A 27,583-nucleotide genomic window follows, 5' to 3' on the forward strand; every position below is an offset into this window, starting at 1 on the left:
GTTAGTTTAGTATGTAAGTACCTACCTAACAGTTCAATTAATTGGTTTTAGATAACAAAGTAATTTGCTACTTTGCGAAAGTGAAAATCATGTTTAAATAAAGATATCAGCTCGTTACTGGCTATAATAATAATCGTCTAAGTAGGTATATATAGTAGGTTTTCTGCTGTAGGTAAACTATATTGCTGGAAAAGTTTCATCAATATCTGTTCAATAGTTTTTGCGTAAAAGAATAACAACAAGCTTGAAACTTGTTATGTAAAAACAAAATGGTTAATAGGTAGGTAGGAGCCGTGATAGCCCAGTGGATATGACCTCTGCCTCCGATTCCGGAGGGTGTGGGTTCGAATCCGGTCCAGGGCATGCACCTCCAACTTTTCAGTTGTGTGCATTAAGAAATAAAATATCACGTGTCTCAATCGGTGAAGGGAAACATCGTGAGGAAACCTGCATACCAGAGAATTATCTTAATTGTCTGCGTGTGTGAAGTCTGCCAATCCGCATTGGGCCAGCGTGGTGGACTATTGGCCTAACCCCTCTCATTCTGAGAGGAGACTCGAGCTCAGCAGTGAGCCAAATATGGGTTGATGACGATTAGGCAATTTTTTCAAGGATTACCAAAAATAAAGGTTCAACAATATGTACTTACCTGAAATAAATAAATATGCATTTTTGAGAAAGTCTTGCATACATACACATACGGAACTTTTTTTGAAGTCGATTAAAAATCCACTGCAGCTAGTAGGTGCCTACCTTCTAATAGTCGGGTATATACCTACATACATAGCTACCAACACCATACGAAGGTCGTAAAAATCCATCCAACGATTTCGCCTGTCACGTAATTTATTAATATCTATCTATCGATTGGAGCAGGTATTTGCTTCGAGCAAACAACGTCAGCTCGGTCCCACCGGCCCCCTAACAAGCAATTAAGGCAAGTGCTGCGATGTTACAGTGAAGTGTTGTTGTAAATGTCCCTAATAAATCGTAGACAATAATTGGTTAGTAGTCACACTAATTATTATAAAGGCGAAAGTTTGTGTGTATATTTGTTTCTCCTTTACGCTGCGGCTACTGAAGCGATTTGGCTGAAATTTGAAATGGAAATAGATTTTACTCTGGATTAACACATAGGCCACTTTTCATCCCGGAAAAATCCATGTTTCCCGCGGGATTTGTGAAAACTGAACACCATGCGGACGAAGTGGCGGTCGTTCTTTGCGTGTTGCGTGTGGCGTGGTTACTTACGGAACATTGTGTTCTGGGTTCGAATCTACAAAAATAAGATTATTGGGATTGTTCTTCTTTCGAAAACAATCTTAGTTATGTTTTGAAACATAGCCTAAAGAAGGCTATCGGTTACGGTAGGTCAATCATTAACATGTGATATTTATTTTTATTCTGACTGTGCAAATGCCGTGGGCTCCTTAAGATCATTTCTAAGAAATAAGAAAAAAAAACATAATATTACCTAGCCCGACCCGAGATTCGAATTCGGACTCATCTCCGAGGTGGTGGTTCGATCCTCGACCTCGATCCTCGATCGAAAAAAAAAGTTTTTTCTTAGTCAGGATTCGAACCTGTTAATGATGACTAATCTAACACCGAACCAACAAGTCCCCAATATGTCACAGGTACCGGGAGCGCAGCCGAGCGTGACGAGCCGTACCAGTCAGTCACCGTTACACCGACAGTCACCCCTATCCCATGTGCTAATTGCAGTAGATATACATCCTGCACCCCTGCACCCTTGCCCTAAGGGATAATAGACTATGAAATTATTGTTTTACTTTTAACAAGCGGACGCCTCCGACTTTGGACTTCGGACCGCGTGTTTTTGGGATAAAAAATAGCCCAAAAAAGGTCTAGCAAGTTCAAAGGCGGAAGCTCGAATATGTGTTAAGTATGGTATATAAATAATGTTAAGGATTATATATATCAGAGTTCCCCAAACTTTTTTGTGTCGTAGACCCCTTGCGATGTTTTTCCGTGTTGGGTAGACCCCCTACTTATTTGATATTCATTTTCTGTATCCTACATCTTACACAATTTTATAAACATATAAAATGATTTTTTTACTTCATAGTTACTTTTAAAATAATGTATTTGTTTTAAAATAGGTACTATCAGTGTATGTGATATGATCTACTATCGTGGAAACCATTTTCATTTAATGGACCCCCAAATTTTTTTTCGCTGACATAGACCCCTTGCAGTTTGTCATAGACCTCTAGGGGTCGATATAGACCACTTTGGGAATTACTGATATAGATGATAAAACGGCTTGGTGTTGAACTGCACTATACGATTATGTGCTTAGTTCTAGATAAGTAAGTTTGTAAAATGGTGGTAAACAAAAAAATAAACCTTGGCTGAGTTTGTTATGGGCTCTTTCCGGACCGCGGCGCTTTGGAACCCTCGTAACTTTAAGTTTAAGTTTTCGACTTTAATTACTACCATTAATCATGACATAACATGACTTTTGACACTTGACAAAAGTGCTTGTTAACTAAGCATAATTGAAATAAATGAATTTTGAATTTTTATGGATCATATAATGTGAAACTTTATCCACAGAAAGATAGAAGGAAAACGAAGGCCTGTTCGTAGAAGTCATCATCATCATGAACATCTTGGCTCAAGGTTCAAGAACTTACGCCATTGGTTCAATATGAGTACCTACCAGATCAGTTTCGGGCAGCAGTAAATAAAGTAAAATTAACCTTAGTTTGGCTGGTGGGAGGCTTCGGCCGTGGCTAGTTAGGTACCACCCTACCGGGAAATATGTACCGCCAAGCGATTTAACGTTCCGGTACGATGTCGTGTAGAAACCGAAATGGGTTTGGACTTCCATCCTGCGTCTAACAAGTTAGCCCGCTTTCATATTAGATTGCATCATCACTTACCATCAGGTGAGATTGTAGTCAAGGGCAAGTTAGCCCTTGACTACAATCTCACCTGATGGTAAAGAATATAAAAAAAGTATCATTACTCATCAGGTGAGATGCCTTGATTATTGCTAATTATAAGAGATGCAATAACAGAAGAAGAAAACCTCTTCTATCCAGTGAGAGCCTAGCGCTTGACTTTTTTTTCATTTAATTAAGCCTTAATTTAAGCATTAATGCGGTCGAAGTTGGAGCGCGCTTACCTAGAAGATGCCTATTCAGTATTCACTCTTGCTTTGAAGGTGTTCAAATTATAAGTGTCAGAAAACAAACGCCGGAAGGGCATTTCAAATTATTCCAAAGATTCCAGAGCCGTTCCAGAGATTATCCCTGACAAACAGAGATACAGACTAACGAATATTTCACATATCATTTTTAGTATCGTTTTAATAACTATAAAAGCACTAGCTGACGCCGCGCCGTTTCACCTGCGTGGTTCCTATTCCCGTAGGAATAAGGGGATAATAGCCTATAGCCTTCCTCGATAAATGGGCTATCTAACACTGAAAGAATTTTTCAAATCGTAACAGTAGTTCCTGAGATTAGCGCGTTCAATCAAACAAACAAACAAACTCTTCAGCTTTATAATATTAGTATAGATTAAAAATTAATTAAACAAATAAAAAAACCCGACTGCATAAAGTATAAAAAAACTGAAAAGAAAAAAAACAAGCTCAGTCCAGAAGTGTAGAAAGCAATTAGAAAATTTTTATATTCAATATATTTAATTTAGTCTATTTTAAGACTTCACTTCACAAACCTGCTCGCACCTATAGTCATCCGCCTCGCGTATTTTGTATAGACAACTAATAAATAACGTTTTTCTAATTGTAGTTTTTTTTAAACATGGCCATGATATACCATTTTAGAATCCTCACAAAAAGCTCTTGAATTTGACACCCATATTGCAATATTAGGAAAAAAAATTTTTTTTTCACCTCGAGTCTATAGCGTCTCACAGTCGTCTTGTTATATTTTTTTTAGTTTCACCTATCTAAGGAAGATATGAGGTAATAAAGAATATTACATACATACATACTTACATACATATATACATACATACAAGATACGCGCGAAAAACATAACCCTTCTTGCAGTCGGGTAAAAATCAGTAGGTACCTAATTAATTACCGAAACGTGCATTTTTGCTTTTGGAGAGAAGTGATATATTCGATTTTGTTGCTATTGGTCTTCATATCTCTCACTACGAAATAAAAACAACTGGCTTATTGAAATCTTTATATTGTATAAGTACATTATAACAATGTTTCCTTATTATTTAAATTCGTAGTTTTTCGTTACACATATTGGATAAGTATTTAGGTACTTATGCTTAGAACTTAGACCTAGAAACGTTTAGTTTTTTTTAACTTTGTAGTATTTTAGTCATTTATACCAGAGAAGCTGGTATGAAAAAGATTTATACAGTCAGAGATTTAAATACAAAAGCCATTAAAGGTCATAGCTCATTGGAACCACCCAGCGCCATGACATGCCTCGCCTTGAGTGGTAAGTATTCTTTGTATAGAATACTACTACTAGCAGATTCTGGTAGTTCCCGTTACTTTAATATGAAAATATATGCAGGCATGTTTTTATATTAAACTGACACATGAAACCACAGGCATGTCTCTCAATAATTTCAAAGTTTTTATTAAACGCAAGTTTGTAGAAAAGTCGTATAATAGTGTTAATGAATATATAAACGACAAAAAAGCTTGGAAATAAAATGTTTTACATGGCTGGCTACTTTTACGTAATCAACCCATATTCGACTCACTGCTGAGCTCGAGTCTCCTCTCAGAATGAGGGGCAAGGCCACTAGTCCACCACGCTGGCCCAATGCGGATTGGCAGACTTCACACACGCAGAAAATTAAGATAATTCTCTGGCATGCAGGTTTCTTTACGATGTTTTCCTTCACCGATTGAGACACGTGATATTTAATTTCTTAAAATGCACGCAACTGAAAAGTTGGAGGTGCATGCCCCGGGCCGGATTCGAACCCACAACCTCCGGAATCAGAGGCAGAGGTCATGTCCACTGGGCTATCACGGCTCTTAATAATTTCAACTACTTTTACACCTATTGTTAAATAGTAATAAAATAAAAAATAAAAAGCCTGGCTGAGTTTGTTGTGGACTCTTCTCGGACCAAGGCGTATTTAGAACCCTCGTGAATTTAATTTTAAATTTTCGAGTAATTTTTATCACCATTATCTTGTGTTTGTAAACTAAGACTAATTGAAATAAATGAATATTGACTATTTACTATTGACCATGGGATCCAAATAGTTACCGCGCTATCCGAGAGTGGTTTACGCGCAAAGACGATGATTGACGGACTAATTTTCATTCACTGGTTAATACGCGCCATTCAAGCGTTGACGTGTGGACACCGAGCGACGAGGCGGTAATAAGTCCAATGAGCTATGACCTTTACAGACCAACATTTGTATCTTTTCACACCTTTATTTAGAGACACGCCGTCCTGTTTTAATGCTGTGTGAGTTATTATACCATTTATTACAGAATCTAGTATAGATAATACACCTTATATCTATGGTTTAACCGACTTAGCGTAAATGACTTATAATGACATTTTATTAATAATTTTGTAATCTGACTAATAGCATTTATCTCATTCTAATATCAATCTGAAAAGTTGCGTATATCATAAACACAAGAAAATTATATCAAAAACATGACAAAATTATATTTAAAAAAAATAATATCTCAACAAAATTGTATCCACACATAAATATAAAAATATAGTAGAAAAGTATTTTATGGACATATAAATAATAAATGAATCAGAATTAAAGATTAACCATGTTGAATCTTAAGGCTTAACCCTTTATTTTTCCCTTAACCGCTACAATATTACTTATTGTTCACATTCTATTGCTGATAATCCCTAGAGAAGAAATATTGCGAGAGCATCCGAAAGTTAGAATATCATTCTTACAATTTATGTACAAAAGCTAATAGTTTTTTCGTTAGATTAGAATAATCTAATAACATTATTCGAACAATATACTAGAAAGTTAATTATACTCATACACTTGACCATTAAGTTTAATTCTACTTAAATTCTACTAAGACTTCCTTAGTAACTGTTCTACTTAGATGTGTAGAGTTTTGAAATAATTTTTTTACCAATTATGAGTGGTATTAACATTATTATAAAAAGGAAGTATTTGTATGAAGATGTTACAACAGTGATGGTATAAATAAGAAGGTATTTGATGACTTAAGTTCAGGTCTTTATTAGGCAGCGTGAACACCGTCATGCTGCTGGTCCTGTTAGTGATTTTGTGCGATAATGTCTTGTGTTGTAATTATTGATCATAAATTGTTTAGTGTGGACATAAAGAACATGTCGGGCAGGGGAGGTGAGTGCCAATTAAATCTGAAAGGATCCTTTAAACCTACACCCAAGGTCACGAGTCCTGGGATCTGTTCGAGATGTTTCCTCTACCACAAAATGATGGCGACGTGGTGTTTAAGCCTCAGCCATCTAGTTAAATTAGCTAATTAAATGGACACCTAGAGGTCATTGAATAAAAGCAAACGTGTCTTTGGCTGGTGGGAGGCTTTCGGCCGTGGCTAGTTACCACCCTACCGACAAAGAAGTACCGCCAAGCGATTTAGCGTTCTGGTACGATGTCGTGTAGAAACCTCCTCCTAACAAGTTAGCCCGCTTCCAACTTAGATTTCATCATCACTTACCATCAGGTGAGATTGTAGTCAAGGGTTGACGACCATTTTATAAGAGCAAAGTATGCGCTATAGAGCGACGTCATACTTTGAGAGTCCCTAAACTAAACACTTAGTTGAATTATACTAAAGATTCAGACGAATTATTGTGAACCTCCTCCTTTTTTAGGTCGGTTAAAAAAGGCGACTTCGTTTTTTCTGAAAAATCGCCACACACACACACAGCAATAGCATTAAAATATTTAAACAATATCGGATTCTAATTATACATAAAAATTACACTTTTTATAACTTATTTTATCCACAACCTTTACAGTTACGTAGACTGTACTTTTCATCTATTGATATTTCATGAAGAATTGTGGTATTATTTTACGAATACATAATAATACTCATTTTAATATATTTTCAACACATATGACTTGTAAAAATTAGCTTTCAGCACTTTCTCTATCTGCCAAATCTCACTTCCCTAGCGCATAATATTCTTAAAAACTTAGACCATTTACCATACATACCATAAAGACAAGTTTTGGTACAGTAAGCATTAAATTATGCAACTTTCGAATGTAAGTGGAGAATGTAAAAATTCCCCATTTCATGTACAAAACTTAAACGCTGTCTATAACACAGTGTCGTAGCAATAAACTTTGGCACAGTAAAAAAACTAAATTTTGGAATTTCAAAATGAAGAATGTGCAAATTCACCATTTTACCCACATACTTAAACACTAACACTGTTACGTATACAGCTTACGAAATTCAAAATGGAGAATGTGAAAATTCACCATTTTTCACACATACACCATTGACCTATTATAGTAAAAGGACGCACAATCATGTAGAAAATTTCACTTGAAAACTGGCCAACTTTGCTTTGACAGTTTTAGAATTATTGGCAAAGAAAACTATACCTAAAGGCCTTTAAATATAGTCCAATATTCAATAAAATCACAAATTCAGAGAAAATTCAACCTTAAGTTCAAGGCAAATGCGACTACTTGAATTGAGTGCCAAGAAGTTTGGCACTCATTGAGTGGGGACGTTTTTTGGTCGCTGATTGTGCATCCACTTTTGAATAGGAGATCGTTGACAAACACTATTTTAAAATGGAGAATGTGGAAAACCACCATTTTACCCACACTTAAACACTAACACTGAGTCGTGTCCAATTCACGAAATTCAAAATGGAGAATATAAAAATTCACCATTTTACCCACACACTTAAACACTAACACTATTTTGAAATGGAGAATGGAAAAATTCACCATTTTAGCCACATACTTAAACACTATTTTGAAATGGAGAATGTGAAAATTCACCATTTTTCGAACTCACATCATCACTGTCTAGCACTGGTCTGTGACAACAGTCTCGGCTCTAGTCGGCGACGGTCTCCTGCAGCAGATGCAAGGCGAACTCCCTGAGGTACGCGCCCCACTGCTCCTTGCAGCGCTAGGGCTTGATGTGCGTGATGAGCCAGTCCGCCGCGTTCAGCAGGTTGTCCATCTCCACCGGGACGCTGCTCAGCGAGTGGTTGTCCTCGTACATGTACACGCTACAAATTAACAAAGAAAATTAAAAAAAAGCAAAGGAGATGGACATCTTTCCGTCCGAAATTCCAGTGCTTGAAGACGAAAGTCTTCGATCAGTGCGTATTGCCAGTGATGAGCGGATCCGAGATTAGGTCGCTGACTATGGGCCTTATTAGAAGGCTCAAAGTCACTCAGCGGGCGATGGAGCGAGCGATGCTTGGAGTTTCTCTGCGTGATCGAATCAGGAATGAGAAGATCCGCAGACGAACCAAAGTCACTCACACTCAGCGAGTCGCGAAGCTGAAGTGGCATTGGGCAGGCCATATAGTTCGAGGAGCCGATGGAGGTTGGGGTCCCAAGATGCTAGAATGGCAACCCCGCACCGGAAAGCGCAATGTTGATCGACCCCCCACTAGGTGGACCGAGGATATCAAGCGGGTTGCAGGGAGCCGCTGGATGCTGGCAGCTCGAGATCGTTGTGCGTGGAGTTCCATGCAAGAGGCCTATGTCCAGCAATGAACGTCTATCGGCCGATAAGATAAGGTAGGTAAGGTAAAGAAGATTTAATTCTAAAAAAATTAAAACAGAACCTGTCGCCAAGTGGCGCGTCGGTTCTCTTTCTACAAACGCTAACGCTTCGAAAACTAGAAAAATGTATGGGAATGACAGATCCGATTGACAATTTGATCACGAGACCTGTCGAAAGCATATGTCATTCCTATACATTTTTCAATTTTGAAAGCGTTTGTGATCGTAGAAAGAGAATCGACGTGCCTCTTAACTACAGGCCCTGGTCTATGTACAATAATCAATATACCATTGCAATAAGAAAAAACTATTAAATAGAACTAAATAATAATGGGACACACATACGTATTGCAACATAATATACAGAATGCGGGATAAGCATTTTCAGAATGTCGCCTATAGCAGTTCGTACCTAACTCGACTATAGTTCGGTCGAATCATGTAACCTAATAGATTTTAATAAAAAGATATTGAAGAGTGCAGCATTTTCTATATAGGTATTTGTGATATACGAGAACAGCATATACAAAATAAATACCCCTAAACACTCAAAGCATTTTCTATAAAACAAAAAAAACATTATTTGTAAATATAGTAATACAGTACATTGATAATAATTTAATCTGTAATGTTTAACAAAAATCAGATCTTTAAAATCTTAATTACAGCAGCTACAGCATTAAAAAAACTGATTCAAGATAGAAGAAATTGAAAAATCCGAAAAAAAATATAACTTGGTCACCCTAGAGTTTTATGTATAACTATTCAAATCAGTTTTAAATAATTAGGTGGGTGTATCTACCATTTGCGTTTCATCCATTAATTACGGGACGCCCTGTATATTCAGTTCTTTATATTGAACGTGAATGCGTAGATTTGAATAAACAAAGATTGTTTGATCGTTTTATGTTTTTTTTTATTTGTCTTTGTACATAGACCAGGCTTGGGCTTTATACAAATTTGGGCCCTTTGCTTTGCGGAAAAAAACCATAATTTTGACAGATGGCCCTAGTAATCGCTTTCTCCTAAACTGTCTATCAAAAAATTTCAGATTAAGCTTGTTGTCAAGGTGATATTTTATCGTAGAAAGATAAATATATAGACGATTGATTGCCACTGAAGCTATTCGTAGTCGCTAGAAACTCTCCTTGCTCCTTACTCATTATGAATACTTACATGACCTTGACCCCGTTGGCCTTCAACCTGCGCGCATACTCCAGACCCTGGTAGTACGGCACGCGTTTGTCCTTGGAGCCCAGCATCAGAGCCGTGGGAATCAACACGTTCTGCGCGTGAACTATTGGGGAAACTCTTCGCAATGTCAGCAACTTGTCCTCATTCAAGGGACCTTCCTCTGAGAACGGCCACCCAGCTTCCACAGCGCACCTACAAATTTTGAAGTATGGAAACTGCATAACTTTGATGACTTTCCATTATGATTTGTTTTTAATTTGAGAGCCAATCTTACTAATATTATGAATGTGAAAAATGTCGGCATGTTTGATTGTTTCAGTCATGAACAATTACAACTAATGAAAGGCTATTTTTCTTAATAATCAAGGGACAAGTATGTTTGAAGAGTTCAAGAAACTTGAACTGAGATGTTATTTGATAGATATTCCTTGAAAGTTAAAAATAATTCTTACTCTAACAAAAATAATGCGTTCCAAATGAAGCAAAGCATGATAAGGTGAAATAAGAAGCAAGCATGCAATACCAATGGAATGGTTTACCATTTTTCATTAATTGAAAAGATTAGATCCATATTGGATCGCCAATCTTAATCTCCAAAAAGCCCATTCAAATCATACTCACCCATCTGGATTGTCAGCATAATTGGATTTAGTAGCTAAATCTATTAGAGGATTTCTCAGCACCATAGCTCTAAACAGCTTGCTATATCTCCCCGCCAAATGCGCGGAGGTATAACCTCCAAAGCTTCCGCCGTACAATACGCAATGATCTTCTAATACCCTATTCTGCTCTTTCAAAGTGTTTAAAGCGAGAAGGCAATCATTGACGTCATAATCCCCAATGTTGCCCATCAGGCATCGCACATTTGCATCGCCGTTGCCGGTCGAACCTCGATAGTTTATACGGACCGAGGCAAATCCTAAAGGACATTTTCGGGATAGTTAATAACTTTGTACGTTAGATGGCTAAGTGTCCATTATGATTTTTAGTAATTATCAAGAGCACCCGGTCGCCGAAGACGGAAATAGTTGAGCGATATGAGGAAATGGATTGGGCTAGACTATCCGCAGCTAAAAAGCATGGCTTAAGATAGGGAAGCTTTTAGCTTATTGACCGGCAGAATTAGGTTCCAGGATGGCACGCAATGATGACGATATGAATCATCGACTCGTAAAGGAAGACCAATTGAGTTTGGAAGAGTTATTAGAAGTTCTGACTGTCTCGCAAATTTTGGATTTGAGTTTGACTTTGCCTTGTACACAACTTTCAAAATTTTTGAGAACAGAGATTTTGCGCATTAGGATGGATATATGCAAAATGTCGCAATACACATTAATATGGCAACAGGTCAATGGACAAATGGAAATGCACAAAAGCAAAGGTCAACGACGAGTATTTAAAAAAAAAACAACCAATGATCAAATAACACAACTTCACAAGTTAAATTGTAAACACAAACAAAACCTGACTTATCGAACTAAAACGTGCACAAATACATGCAGAGCCATACATACAAAACTACTAAAATACACTATAATCAATCTATTCTGGGAAGTCAGTTTGGCTTTGTACAATCAAGTGATTGACAGTCACATTGGTATGTATAGTGATTATAATATCTGCAGTGATAACGCGCCTTCAATTTATACACGCTTGGTCTATCATCTGACCTCTACATCAAATGCCAAGTGAACTTCTCAGAAAAGATTGACTATATCCATAAGAACTCACCAATCGGCAATGTCGGACGTGTTTGACATAGACGCCAAGTCAGTGACGGGATTCCTCGCCACCGTCACGCTGTACAAGTCAGGGTACACGCCACTCAAGTGGCACACCAAGAAACCCCCGTGAGAGCCTCCATACAACAAAAGCCGTTTGTCATCAATAGGGTATTGGTCTAAAGCTTTCTGAGTGGCGAATTTACAGTCCTCGACGTCAGCGGAGCCGATGCGACTGGGGAGGAAGAATACTGACGCGTCCCCCGTGCCGGTCGACCCGCGATAGTTTATCAGGAGGCAGGCAAATCCTGGAATCGACAATGTTGCCAGTTAATATACGAACGCTCAAAGATTGCGTTTCTGACAGGTCGTAATCGAATGGGCGACGTAACTTCGAGCTGGCGTAGAAAGTTGCTGAAGTAGAAAGTTGGCTGCGTTGTATCAAGGTTATGCCAACTGTTGGTCTTTGTAGATATGAGACAAAAACGAGGCAATTGTAATTGAATATGTTTGTCCCATTCGATCACGACCTGTCAGAAAACGCAATATCTGAGCGGCCGGATATTAATGGACAATTTGCCTGTCCCTAAAATAAAAACCTAGCAGTGGTTTATAAAAACCTCATAAATGACTAAAATCATTTTAAAATCCCTTTAATCATTCGGTTTTTTTTTTACCACAGGCAGTCACTTTGCACGGTTTTTTAGCTATGATTGCAAGTGCTAGATAATAAAATCAAATTACAGGAGTTTAGGGTGTATTAACTGCAAAATATTTGGTTTTAGAGGCATGGACAAAATGCTGAAGCTCACATTTAAGCAAGCTTGACATTATTTACAGGTCTTTCCCAAATTGATGGCTTGTGATTCCAGAAAATTTGTTTTCAGGAAATAATTCATAATTGGAACCAAATATTTGTTTTACTTGCTGACTATATGTACATTGATTTTGTCAAGGTTTTCTATTTTTATGGCTACCAAATCTTAGAAATAAAATTATTTGTGATTGTAATATTAAAAATTGCAAAACCAAGCCTTATTGATGCCATGGTTATGACAGACAGTTATGTAATGTTTTGACTGGAATGACATAATATATTAGAGAATGGACAAGTAAAGATGATCTCACATTCAATATTCATATCATTAAATCATGCTTTTGCAGTTTAGATAACAACATTGCATAATTTATCCAACAGACTTTATATTATAGAAAAATGTTTTCTCAAATCAATAGTTTATTATTTAGACTGTAATTTATTTTAAAAAAATATAAATAAAAATTGTGAAACTCATAAAATTATAATGGACACTTAGTTTTAGTAAACTTTAATAAAATTAAATAAATCGAAAAAAATGTAATAGTGAGCGATAATCATTAGTGCGTCACGTTACGTTAAGTTGCAGCGTCGACGTGCGTCGTTTTTCATATATTGAATGGGATGCCACATTAAAGCGTTGCGTCGTCGCATGCGACGTTTTATGGGAAGACGGACAGTACTTATTTGTTTTGTATGTGTTGTTCAGACTGAGTAGGTGCGTGAGTCGTCCTCCTGTACTACATCGTTGTGCATCATAGGTGTGGCATACAATGCGTCGATCCATTGCGACGATGCAACGCAACGCACTAATGAGGCATCGATCTAAGGTGTACAGATGGTCGCGTACACGAACGCGACTATCTGTACACCTTAGGCAACCTTGTAACATAAAGTAGCATCAGCAAAGCAGATGTAATTTAATTTATCTGTTAAATTATCATCCGACTGTGAGCAGTTGCTCTGTAATGGTTGGTTGGTAATTTTTCAATGTCACACGTCTGCCCTTGTATAATCCAAATAATTTAATAATATATTTCTGCTCTGCTGACGCTCCCCCAATTTACACCTCAGACTAATTACAAAAGGACCTGCCTCGCAAGACTTTTTTTTCTGTCAAAGTATATGATCAACGATCTAATGCGATTATAAAAACTGTATCTATAGAGTCGATGTTATATACAGGGTTAATTTTCATAGACTTTCATTATTTTGAATTTTAAATTTAAAAAGCAAAATAAAAATACAATTTGAAAATTATTGCATAAATCATGGTAGTTTTTAAGTTACAAGGATTTGAAAAATTCCCAATGAAATCCTAATTCTTAAAAACTCAAGGGCACTGTACATTGTAGGTAGAGTACTAGTAGGTAAGATATGAGTCTAATATGCTGTAGGCACTTACCTAAAAATCAAGTTCAATGCTCTCTCGCCGCCCGGTGCGGTTCTCGTTCGACGCGATGCGATCAGCTGGGCTCAAGTACCTACACGACTAACCTAGACTAAACTAACTAAGAAGATGGGTAAAGTACGTAATGTCTTTTATTATTAGATATTTTTAAAAAGTTATGATAACAATTTAACACGAAAAACACAATTACTTAGATGATAAATAATTGCAGGCAGGTTAATCATTAATATTGTCGAAGTACCTATTTAGTTTATTTATGAATATTTTAAAAGTTGCTCAAAATGTAGGCCATTTCGTTGAACACACAAACGGGCACGTTTGCCTAAATTGTTTTGTATTAAATTAAGTGTTTCTGTGTCACTTTTAATATCATTAAAGGTTGCACTTATTTTGTCACGCAGATTATCAACACTTTGTGCCTCTTCCACATAGACACGTCTCTTAATTTCACCCCACAAGTAAAAATCAAGTGGGGTTAAGTCTGGAGACCTAGCTGGCCACGGTACCGGGCCTCCGCGTCCAATCCATTGGTTACCGTACTTATTGTTCAAGAAATTGCGCACATCACTTGCGTAATGAGGCGGAGCACCATCGTGTTGATAGTAATAGTTGCGTATTAGGTTTAGTGGCACATCATCTAACATCTCCTCTATGACTCCACTAAGCATATCCAGGTAGGTTGCGCCCGTTAATCTACCTTCAATAAAAATAGGACCCACGATGACATTGCCAATTATACCGGCCCATACATTTATACTGAATCGTTCTTGATGGTAACTACTTTTAATGACGTGTGGATTACTCAAGGCCCAAAAATGTTCATTTTTACTATTGTAAATTCCTACGCGCGTAAACAATGCTTCGTCAGTCCATAAAATATTAACATTTTCATTTGCAAGTAACCACTCACAAAAACGTACACGAGCAGGGCCATCGTTGTCGTGTAAAGATTGTACGCGTTGGTAGTGGTAAGGATGGAGTCCCGTTGTGTTCAGTAACTTCCACACGTAATATTGGCTCACACTAAAACGTCGAGCTGCATCGTTCGTGCTAGCGCAGGGTTTACGTTCGAAGAACTGTAAAATTTCAGTTTCCAGTTGAAGTGTAATTTGCCTGTGGCCGCCTCTCCCACTAGCATTTTTTTTTTTTTTTTTTTTTTTTTTAAATAAATATACTTAAACAATACACATCACTATCTAGCCCCAAAGTAAGCATACAGAGTAGCTTGTGTTAAGGGTGCTAAGATAGTTGATATTATAATATTCATATACAATTATATACTACATATAAATACTTATATAATGTATAAATACACACAGACACTGGAAAACACCCATGCTCATCACACAAATATTTTCCAGTTGTGGGAATCGAACCCACGACCGTGGATGCAGAAAGCAGGGTCACTACCCACTGCGCCACGCGGCCGTCAAAAGCATGTCTAGGTGTGGTAAACTGCCCGTAATCTAACAGTCTTTGCGTTGCCGCTAAAATTGTGGCTCTAGATGGCAGCCTGGGGTTTAAGCCTTGTCTCTGCAGCCGAGGTATGCTTTCAGTCCGATATAACACTTGCGCGCGAACTAAGCTTTCACCACTTAAATTGTAACAGCGCACCATTTCATAAAATTCTCGATTTGAGTACACTGATCGAGACATAACGGTTACGGGTCACTTAATTAAAAACTTAAAACTTTGCAAGCACGCGCAGTAATTAGGTCAAGGACACGAACGTAACTGACTGATTCAATTCAATAATTTAAAACAAAAGCCGCCCTCTCCCCTTCTCCCGTACCGTGCGACCGCGTGCGGTGCGTTTGTTGTCGGCAAGACGAAAAGGTTGGAGCGATAAGATTGTTTACACGTGGGACCTACACCTACCTACTTGTTTTGACTAGAGACAGTTACCTACTTACCAGCCGCTTCCTTGCGATAGTTAGGTATCTTTACGCGGCTGGATTTTTCAGTGATACACTATGTCCATACATTGTGTATTTTCATGGAAAAATTATTTCAAAAAATGTCAAAATTAAGGAGGGTTTTTGAAATCATAGATCGATAGTATTATCGATTCTAAACTATTTCTGAAATAATTGCAAGTTTACGAAAATTAACCCTGTAGATGTAAGTGTTCGTCGATTAAAGAGCTCCGTAAGATACTTTTTTGTGTAGTTTAATGGTGTAACAAAACGGTTTAGTATAAGTCTAAACTCGATTTTCTTAAAAAATGACAGACAATTTTGTTCGTGAATTTGGGTCTATACTAGTCCTTAGAGCCGTGATAGCCCAGTGGATATGACCTCTGCCTCCGATTCCGGAGGGTGTGGGTTCGAATCCGGTCCGGGGCATGCACCTCCAACTTTTCAGTTGTGTGCATTTTAAGTAATTAAATATCACGTGTCTCAAACGGTGAAGAAAAATCATCGTGAGGAAACCTGCATATCAGAGAATTTTCTTAATTCTCTGCGTGTGTGAAGTCTGCCAATCTGCATTGGGCCAGCGTGGTGATTCGCCTAACTCCTCTCATTCTGAGAGGAGACTCGAGCTAAACATTGAGCCGAATATGGGTTGATAATGATGATGATGAGTCCTTATGTAATTAGTCTGAGGTTTACACAGACAAATTAGCAAGTGTAAACTTACATCACAGAACAGAATATGAAACAGAAACTCACCAATGAGGTTGAAGAAGGCCGCCTCCAGCGAGTAGGAGTTGGAGAAGGCGGAGTGCGGCCCGCCGTGCGGCCACACCACCAGCGGGTACACTTTGCCTTCGTCCGGCCCGAAGTATATCGCCGTGAACGATGCTGTGGACGAAGGTTTTTTTTTTTATAAAAAAAAAGAATATTTGCCATATTATGACTAATATTACCATTCCCCTCCAACTAGTCGGGAAAGACTGTGCTAGGAGTGGAGTGGAGTGTTTATATGTCTCGTGAACAAAATTTTGAAACATTTGAATTAAAAAAAAAAAAAAATTTTAGCAGAGGAAGTTAGCGTTAAATTCTGGTACACACAATACCCACGGGAGCCGTACATTTTCCGGGATAAAGAGTTGCCTAATTTGTTTGTTGATAAACAATTCACATCGTGTTTGTAGCTCTCTATGGCTAATATCTAGCTTGATATTGATTTGGTCATCTATTTCATCAAAATATACTTTAAAGTTAGAATGAAATATCATTGGATTCGTGTAGATGATTAAAAAATAACTGATAAACACGAAGAGGCTTTGGTGTTTACAAATTCAAATATCAATTGAAATTTAAAATTTTTTAAAAACAATTGAAGAAAAAATTACATGTCTAAAGTCTAGGAACTGAAGGACCAATATTTATAATTTTCCCAAAAATGTGTGACACACGCGAAAATGAATTTTTCCGGAAAAGCAGCCAGAGTAATATTCATCTCCATTCCTAACATACAAACACACTTGAACAAAAATTTTCGCCTTTATAATATGAGTGCAGGTAACAAACAGATATACGTACACACAGGAGCTTGTGCGTCCGATTTCAAGGTCATGTACTCCACTTTAGCGTTGGCGACGGAGCTCGGCACTTCGGCGGGCGCGCTCACGCGCACCCACTCTATGCCGCCGTCGCGCACCATACTCGACAGTTTTGATGCAAAAAGCTGTAGGAAAACAAATACAAAACAACATCTTTTATTGCGATTCCCAAATGTTGAGTAATACTTATTGAAAATATATTACTACTAGCGGTCAAGCTTCGCTTTGACTCATTCCCTACCCCTATCTTATTGTACTCCCACTTTACCCCTACCCTACTCCCTCCCTACATCTACCCTACCTTACTCCCACCCTACCCTATCCTATCCTTACCTACCCCTATAATATTTAATGGACGTGATTTTCCAGTGGCGAGTTAAGTTTTAATTGTATATTTATTATTTCTAATTAGATTACGACTGGTTTATTTGAATTGTATTATATTTAGTTTTGAAATGTATTCACATCCATGGCTGTAGGTGTTCGCGCCAAGCTAACGCATCCATCTCTTTCTACTTCAACGCATCCTCTAAGTACCTCTCTGTCCCGCATAAACTCCCTTTCTTCGTCCACGCCGCTGAAAACTTATCAAAATTAATTAGTCGCACTGAAACCATCAATACCTATATACGTTTGCGCGCGCGCATCGCGACAATTCGTCAGTTCGCTTGTATGTGTTTTATGTTTTATGGTGAAAAGTGAAAAGAAGATAGAAAGCAGTCAGTAAGTCCTATCTATTTTTCCTTTCCTAGCAAAGCTGAACGCGAACAGTAGGTAAACTTACTTTTACGCATAAATATTCTAACTACATTATGGTTGAAGTACAATTAGCGGGACACATAGCCTTAAGAACCGATGGACCTTAGGGTATTTAGGAGCTGGAATGGCGGCGATATGGTGCAAGTATTAGTAAGGTTATGTAAGAGAGACATTAATGAGAAAGTTAGTTAGCTCTACCTGTGGTGGTGTAGTGAGGCTGGAGAAAGAGGCCAAGATGACATCAGACTGCACGCACAGCACAGACGTCGAACCCAGGGCCTTTCGGTTGTTCGTTATATCCACTAGTTTGCGGGTCTCTGCAAACACCATTGTAGCATAAATCTATTTCATTGGATTGAGATTTTATTCTACATTATTACGAGTATGTAGGTATAGATTAATTACCCAACTGCTAGTAGGGTTATGTTTTTTGCACGCTTGTCTTCCTTGTATGTATGTAATATTCTTTATTACCTCATATCTTCCAAACCGCTGAATGAATTTACGTAATTAAGATATTGTTAAATTCGGGTTGTCAACCCAAGTGTTCTTAAGTAGGTGAAATAAAACAAAACCGAACACGACGACTGTGAGATGCTTTAGACTCGAGGTGAAAAAAAAACTCATTATTGACTTGTCTATTTTAGTGAGTAATACTGGCTGCTTTTGGTGCATTTGCCTAAAAAAATACGCTGGTGCTCGCACTTCGCTATCTATGTAAAAATGACAAGCGTGTCAAAATGTCTTCAAACGGAAAACAGACAAAGATGCAAAATCATTTTCAGAAAGTGTGTTCCCTCGAAAATGTGTTATAAAACGTCGATGACATACGTGCTCTTTAATAATTACAGCCTCTGCTTCCTTAATATAAGCTCTCGCCTGCGGTTAGAGCTGCAATATCGCCTAGGCTGTAATTTTCAACTTACCGCACTTATATCATAATATTTTTTTTTTATATTCTTTTTTTTTTATTCTTTACAAGTTAGCCCTTGACTACAATCTCACCTGATGGTAAGTGATGATGCAGTCTAAGATGGAAGCGGGCTAACTTGTTAGGAGGAGGATGAAAATCCATACCCCTTTTCGGTTTCTACACGACATCGTACCGGAACGCTAAATCGCTTGGCGGTACGTCTATCACAGAGCGAGGACGATGCAGGTATGTATGGCAGTATGTCAGAGCAGTCTAGTTCATTCAAATTGATTACCAGTATCAACTACGTAGCTCCTTATTTCGTTCTGCTGTTGAGTGCTAAATACCAGCTTCTTGCTGTCCTCGCTGAAGCATTTGGACGGCAAGCTGCCGCAGTAGATGCCGTAGAACACGCCGTTGCTTATCTCCAGCTCTTTCTCCACTATGTCCACTACCACTGACACTAGTTTGTCATCTATCTCTTCATCTTCTGAGTCTAGCAGGATTTTGACCTTGAACAATAATTAGCATTTCAAAGAGATTGATTGGTTAAAAAGAATTGGACGAAAAAACCTGACAAGGCGCGATAAAGCACAGTCTGTAAAAACATTGATATGCAAAATTTTTCTTTTTTTGGAAATATCTTTAAACCAAATGAAAGTCTCATATAATGAAGCTATTGTAAGAAATAGTAGTCTGAAACGAAACGTAAATAAGGGGAGTTAAAAAGGGGTAGCGATTGGTTCGCGGGAACGAGTTGCGATGTAAGGCGCCCGTCTTACGGTCGGCGAGTCGCGTTCAAACCATTCACATTTCTTGTTGTGTAATTCTTTATGGGTTACTTGGTATGGGCGGGGAGAGTGACTTGAGTGGAAAAGGGGAGTGTTTGTTAACAGTCAAAGGATCCTTTAACCCTACACACAACGTCCACAAGTGCCTCCACTCAAGGTCATTCTCTTTCATTCTAGGGTCTTTTTGGTTACAGTTCGATTTGTTAATTAAGTTAATCTTGTGAATCATAACTATTGTTCGACATTGGTTTTCTTATTTTTTAAACCCACGTTTGAAGCTTCTGCTAAAACTATTATATTTATAACCTCTGTTCTTACCGCTCAGTAAATCTTTACTACTCACGTCGTCCGCAGCGAGTCTGACGAGCTGGTGGCACGCGTGGTGCGGCCCGTGCGCCTCTCGCTGCAGCCAGAACAAGTCGCCGTTGGGCGCCACGCGCGGCGAGCGGACCGCTTTGTTCTCGCCGCTCAGTAAATATTTACAACTTATCAACTCACGTCGTCCGCAGCGAGTCTGACGAGCTGGTGGCACGCGTGGTGCGGCCCGTGCGCCTCTCGCTGCAGCCAGAACAAGTCGCCGTTGGGCGCCACGCGCGGCGAGCGGACCGCTTTGTTCTCGCCGCTCAGTAAATATTTACAACTTATCAACTCACGTCGTCCGCAGCGAGTCTGACGAGCTGGTGGCACGCGTGGTGCGGCCCGTGCGCCTCTCGCTGCAGCCAGAACAAGTCGCCGTTGGGCGCCACGCGCGGCGAGCGGACCGCTTTGTTCTCGCCGCTCAGTAAATATTTACAACTTATCAACTCACGTCGTCCGCAGCGAGTCTGACGAGCTGGTGGCACGCGTGGTGCGGCCCGTGCGCTTCTCGCTGCAGCCAGAACAAGTCGCCGTTGGGCGCCACGCGCGGCGAGCGGACCGCTTTGTTCTCGCCGCTCAGTAAATATTTACAACTTATCAACTCACGTCGTCCGCAGCGAGTCTGACGAGCTGGTGGCACGCGTGGTGCGGCCCGTGCGCCTCTCGCTGCAGCCAGAACAAGTCGCCGTTGGGCGCCACGCGCGGCGAGCGGACCGCTTTGTTCTCGCCGCTCAGTAAATATTTACAACTTATCAACTCACGTCGTCCGCAGCGAGTCTGACGAGCTGGTGGCACGCGTGGTGCGGCCCGTGCGCCTCTCGCTGCAGCCAGAACAAGTCGCCGTTGGGCGCCACGCGCGGCGAGCGGACCGCTTTGTTCTCGCCGCTCAGTATTTCTACAAATTATATTATAGAAACTCAAAGAAATCTTTAAATCAATTATTATTTAAGTCAATAATTTTTAATACTTATTATAAGAATTGAATCAATGAGCAAAGTTAAGGAGACAGTGGAATATACAAAAGATGGATTATCTAGTTTTGACGTTATATCTCCAATCCGAGGATTAATTTCAATGAGTAGCTATGATTCACAATTACAATGAAAGTTGAAGTATAAATAGTGAACTCACTAAAAGTGCCAGTGAAGGTGATGCAGAATACGAAGGACGGTCGATTAGTGCAGTAGATGAGACCCAAGCGGCCCAACGTTTTTGTCTCCCATGTCACTCCCACTATGGTCTCTCCGTCTGGTAAGAACCTCACCTATAGATCGAAATACATAATTAATAACAATATGTCTATTAATTATTATCATCATTAACAGCCGATGGACAACCACTGCTGGGTATAGGCCTCTTGCATGGACTTCCAAACAAATGGTCTCGAGCCGCCAGCATCCAGCGGCTCCCTGCAACCCGCTTGATGTTTTCGAGACCACCGCTAAGTGATACCGCTAAGAAGTACCACAGATTTGAGAGCAACCTCTGAAGGTAGGCTGAGGGGTTAAACACTAAAAACCTCATCTCACGTATGCAGTCAAGCGAGGAGCATATGATTCGAATCACGATGAAAAGAAGAGGTAGAACAAAACAGATAGTGATAGGTTCCGCGCTGACCACGGAGTACAAGGGAGGTTATTTTTAAGATGTGACAACGACGTATCTCGAGACGAAAAAGAGTTGTTTTTGGACCAATATCACTTTGCCATTATTAAATTTATCATTTCTTTAGATTTAACTAAAGGTTACTTACTCGTAAGCTATCTTATCCTATTAACTATACAAACAATGCCCACATGGTATAAGTGAAACGGAAAAAATATTGCAATTCCGCGCTGGAGCGCCAGGCTGATCCTTTGCGCAAAAAAAGAGCCAGCCCTTTATTTTCAAAAAAATTTTGGCACTATGACTTCATGGCTCCACAGAAAGAAGATAGAAAGAAAAGAAAGAAAAATCGTTTATTTTAAAATTGCGCCGAAGTACCAATACACCGTCCGATGCATCAACCACCGGAGCAAGACAAGACTCACAAGTAGTAAAAGCATCAAACACCACAATGTCATGGCCTAAGGGTCTCAGTGGCTTAAGCTTACCTGTCCGGGCCCTCCAGGAACAAAGTCCAACACAGTAAAGGTCTCCTCGGGCAGCTTGCACACCACCACCACTGTCTCAATCTTGCCGGCCAGCTGCTCGCCCCAGTCGTCACGGTACAAGTGTTCTTGACCCTGAACATGTCATGAAATTAAAACTAACAATAAATATTGATATATGTACCAAAGGAGATGGTCCAAAATTGTATGGAGCCCAGGATCAGTCATTGTACACTAGCGGAAATAAAAGAAGATATTTTTTTAACTAGTTTTGATTATACAATTCTACGAATTTACTTTAATTCTTTCGAAATAATATTCATTATCTCCCAAGAAATGCAACAATAGTATGGGTAATAATTGCGGATAGCAGACGTTTTCAATGCAGTAATCGATTTGACGTTTGCTGTCAATTGGCATGTCATAGTTGCTCTACAGGCGCCATCTTGATATAACTCAAAAACTTGGGTTTTTTATTTAGTTAGATTTGTTCACTTCAATAAATTTTATAAAATCCTTGTATTTTTTAAATTTTAATGATATGGGGTACAAGAGTGGACCTGAAATGGACCATCTCCTTTGAAGTTAGAGGTATTTTGGAGAAAATTGATTGTAAATGTTCGGATCACTAAAAATTTTAAAACATTTTATCTGTCGCATTATCCACCATGCATTGTTTTGTTATATCTCAAGGGGAATAGGCAGTTTTTTCATTAAAGCTTTACTTTTATCGACGCCTCCAACAATTTTAGTGATATTTCAAACAACTTTAAGTATCATTCTGTTTATTGTGAAATAAAAAAAATGCATGAAAATCCGTTCGGTAGATTTCGAACTTTTTGCGACCAGACGCAGCGAAGAATTTTGTGTTATAATATGTATTATATTATGAATAGCACTTAAGATAGTTTGAATTTTAAAATTACAAATACTTATTTAAGAATTTTAAGCACAACATACCGGCTCAGGCTTCCTGCTGGCTGGCGTGATGATATCGTCGACCGATTTCCTCTTGATGAACGGTTCCGATTTTTTCACTTTCTTCTCTGCGACATATACTACGTTGGTCTCATCCGATGACCAGTCTAGACTACCGAATTCCGCTGAAAAAATAACACGCTAGTCTATATCTAGGTATAATATCCATACAATATAAATAAGAACGTCATGAACACGAGGCTTACAAAAATCATTGTAACTTCAAAGCAGACTAGAAGTTAGGCGCACTATAGTTGTAATGTAACATCAAAATTCATTTATTTTAAGTAGGCTTAGTTAACAAGCAATTTTGAAACGACAAGTTTCGACTATTTCTAAAGACTCTACCACCGGTTCGGAAGGCAAGTTCTACTACTAAGAGTCGAGAAGAAACTCAACAGTAGCTCTTTTGAAAAAAATCAAACAATAATTTACAATTGTTAACATCGTTAAAATTTCTTTTAGCTTGACTTCCTGTGTGGAGGTAGACGCTGATCCAATGGCCTCCAAGCATCTTTATCATTAAGGAACTCATCAATGGTATCACAAGTAAATGTTTTTAATACATTTTTATACATCTTTTACAACTGTAGATTCAAGGGCAGTCAATATTGTGAATAAAGAATTTGACAAGTGAATGGATAACTACGTAATGGTATTTATAATGAACTTACCATCGGCATAGACATCACCATGTATGTCCAATGCATTTAGATCTATGGAATGCTTGAGGCCGGCGCTGGACCACACTTCAAGGAAAAACTTCTTTTTTGATCCATCCTTGTCATCTTTCGCTTCCCTGATCACCGCTTTGAACGTCTCTTTTGGGGACACTGCTGTTAATATTCTGAAAAGTTAAAATTTTGTATTATATGAGTATGCATGCTTTCAGCAAATTATATTTGATAATGATTCAAGCAAACATTGCAAAGATTATGTGGAATTTACTAATAAAAGGTATTTATTTGATATTATGCATAATTATATTTAAAAAAACAATCACGGTTTTTTGAAGTGAAAACTTCTTTAATTGCTTAGTGCACTTTTGGGGTGCATATGAAATTTAAGTTGCGTCAGGGTCATGTGACCCTGATCCGTATTCTAAGTTTACTAAGTTTTTACTGAGAGATCAACCTGTTGTTTTTTAACTTAAAAACAGATTCAGTACCAGAGGAACTTTTCTAAAAAATCTGAACTGTAAGATCAACAACTACTTACTCATGACTGATGTCAACCCCAAAAGGGCTCTGTGAAACTACCCCCAGATTGTCATCCAGTAAATAATCTACAAGATAGTGTGTCTGCTTGCCCTTATCCAAGTTCCGTATGGCCCATCTTGAGGTCACTCTAGTAGCGTTGTTATTCAACCTCCCATCGGTTATGGAGGGGATCTTTGTTAGTGTTTTATAAGATTTTATTACATCCTCCATCTAAAAAATAAATTTTAGTGATTTACAATTTAATTTTTAAGAACTGGAAGCCGAATTCATCGACCGAAAAACCCTACTCAATGAGTGCCAAACACAACTTTTTGGCACTCAATTCAAGTAGTCGCATTTGCAAATTCAACCTTAATCTCAATCCTTAAGGTTAAATTTGCTCTGAATTTGGAATTTTATTGAATATCGGACTATATTAATAATTCTAAAAAATAATAATTCTAAAACTGTCAAAGCAAAATTGGTCATTTAAGTGAAATTTTCTTCATGATTGTGTGTCCTTTTATTTTATGACCTCAATGCTGGAAGCACATAATACTGCTATGTTCTCTATATTACATGTTACTTATCAGTCAAATATATGACTGACTAGGAACAGATAAATTGTATCAGATGCTGTCGTACAAATAATTTCCATTGGAAGCCAGCCAGAATACATGATATTCAGCTCTAGGAACCTTTTTTATTATATTTTTAAGCATGTTAGACAGTTTGGACTGGTACAATAAACCAAGTGGAATGGGATGGTGTTTGTAGCTTATAGTAGATATCCTATTACATCCTTAGCTTTTTGTAGTAGTAAAGTAAATTAGAGCCTCAAAATAGTCTAAAAAAAGCGGTTGGACTCCTCACTGAGGGGTGGTGGTTTGTTCCCTCCCCGTTGGTCTATTGTCATACCCACTCCTAATACTGTCTTACCCAACTAGTTGGTGGGGAATAGGGATATTGGTCATATTAACAAAAGATATGGCAAATATTCTTTTTTTTTTTTAAATAAGCTTTTTGTGACAGAGTCCATCCAAAGAAATACTTATTTATTTCAGCCGCCAAGTAGCATTGCTGAATGGTGTCATTGCTGGTGTATCTATACACACTTGCGTCAAGTCAACAGTCTCAGTTTATATAGCGGATCACCTAGTTTACTATCAAAAACTAAAATATTGCCTTTTACACCAATATTAAGTGAAAACCATGATATTCTTCAATAAAATAGTAGCCAAAAATGTTTTAAAAACTTACATGGGAATTCATCCTCCATATGTCACCCATCTTGGAACGCACCACTGTAGTACAGTGTTGTAAATACCTCACCTGCAAATTACACAATGATAAACCTTATCAGTCGTTCATTGTAATTTCAAGTGATAAGGGTGGAAAAGTAAACAAATGTTAATAAATTAAACCTCATGATGCAAATTTTCTAGCATCTTTGTTCAATGTTCATAGAAAAGAAGTGTGTCAGCCCATGCTTCTACCATAGACTTTGGATCATAATGGCATAGGGAGGTAGCTGTTTCCAAATTCCACACTCTCAGTCAAGCAATTATAAAGCATAGTAGTAGTTAATATACTGTGCTTGGGAGTATTTCCCATAACTCTAGGTTATATTCCTTCCAATCACCAGAAAGGGTTCTTACCCAGCATTTCTGGATGCCTGGAACATAACACATTACTGGGCGAAAGTTTGAAAGATGCCACAATTGATTTTAAATTGTGTCCCTTATATCGCATCTTTATATTATGATTTAGTCAAACATATTCATTGATAAATATCATAAAGTAGCTTACTAGTAAAGTGCGGAGTGCCAGTTGCAATATCTCGTCGATATCGACATTCTTGCCACTACGATTACGTATTTTAAAATGCAAGGATAGATAAAGGCGTGTGTTACATGAATAGTTGGAATTATTTGAATTACTTTGTATGAAAACATAAAAAGTTCTTATGTCTAGTTAAAGAAAAATTTGTTATGCAGTTCGGCTCTTTTGAAGTTATGAAAATACTTCCAAGCACCCTATATATAAATCATGTGTCACATTGTTTGTCATCAATGGAATCCTAAACTACTTAACCAATTTTAAACAAAACACACATGTGCAGTTTGATCCAATTTGGCACATGGGGGGTGGGGAAAGGTTACAGTAAGGCAAGGGTAGTGTTGGGGTAGGGAAGAAGTAAGTGCACATAAGTCAAGTCAAAGCGAAGTATATACAAATATATATCCTTCAGGATATATACATATAAAAAACTATCTGTGTAACATTTTTTTTTTTTTTTTATTCTTTACAAGTTCGCCCTTGACTACAATCTCACCTGATGGTAAGTGATGATGCAGTCTAAGATGGAAGCGGGCTAACTTGTTAGGAGGAGGATGAAAATCCACACCCCTTTCGGTTTCTACACGGCATCGTATCGGAACGCTAAATCGCTTGGCGGTACGTCTTTGCCGGTAGGGTGGTAACTAGCCACGGCCGAAGCCTCCCATCAGCCAGACCTGGACTAATTAAGAAAATCTCAATCTGCCCAGCCGGGGATCGAACCCAGGACCTCCGTTTTGTAAATCCATCGCGCATACCACTGCGCCACGGAGGCCAAAGGTCAAAAACATTAACATTTTGTCCATTCTTTGAGCCCCTAATAATGTAAATGTATTCAAAATTGCATTCGCTATTTAACATGTGAAAGATAATATAATTACCATTTATAATATAATTTATGATAAGAAATGTATTATGATGTGAATTGTTGTTGTTATCACAATAATAATATTTTACAATAAAATAGCTCTTTGTAATGCCCTGTAAAAAGCTCAAGTCACTCAATGGGTAATGGAAATTTAATCCATATTTAGAATGAATTTAACACCTTAAGCTTGCCTTTAAAATATATAATTATCTTCATAACATATTATAAAATGAATTCGCTTCTGCTTTATGTTCACTTAAATCTTTTGAACTATTCAGTGGATGTTAATGCAGTTTTCAGCAAATGATTGAGTGATTCAAGAGGAAGGATAAATATGCTTAAAAAGTAGACACATAATTGATATAATACAGACAATACATAAGAAAGAAAGAAAGAAAAAAGCTT

General features: G+C 38.2%; 1 protein-coding gene across 1 annotated transcript; it reads right to left on the reverse strand.

Moving 5' to 3' along the window:
* Positions 1-4,177: 4,177 nt before the first annotated feature.
* On the reverse strand, positions 4,178-25,803 carry LOC112048077 (acylamino-acid-releasing enzyme). Its single transcript, XM_052884161.1, has 14 exons — positions 25,732-25,803; positions 24,491-24,702; positions 23,947-24,119; positions 23,255-23,397; positions 22,298-22,429; positions 21,336-21,468; positions 20,966-21,099; positions 19,352-19,568; positions 18,342-18,460; positions 17,365-17,509; positions 16,549-16,680; positions 11,659-11,956; positions 9,910-10,119; positions 4,178-8,228 (listed from the first exon to the last, which is right to left on the reverse strand). The coding sequence occupies exons 1-14, from the start codon at positions 25,759-25,761 to the stop codon at positions 8,126-8,128; spliced, it is 2,181 nt and encodes a 726-aa protein (XP_052740121.1). The 5' UTR covers positions 25,762-25,803; the 3' UTR covers positions 4,178-8,125.
* Between the last annotated feature and the right edge of the window lie 1,780 nt (positions 25,804-27,583).

Source organism: Bicyclus anynana, chromosome 11, assembly GCF_947172395.1.
Source record: "Bicyclus anynana chromosome 11, ilBicAnyn1.1, whole genome shotgun sequence".
NCBI classification, from domain to species: Eukaryota; Metazoa; Arthropoda; class Insecta; order Lepidoptera; family Nymphalidae; genus Bicyclus; species Bicyclus anynana.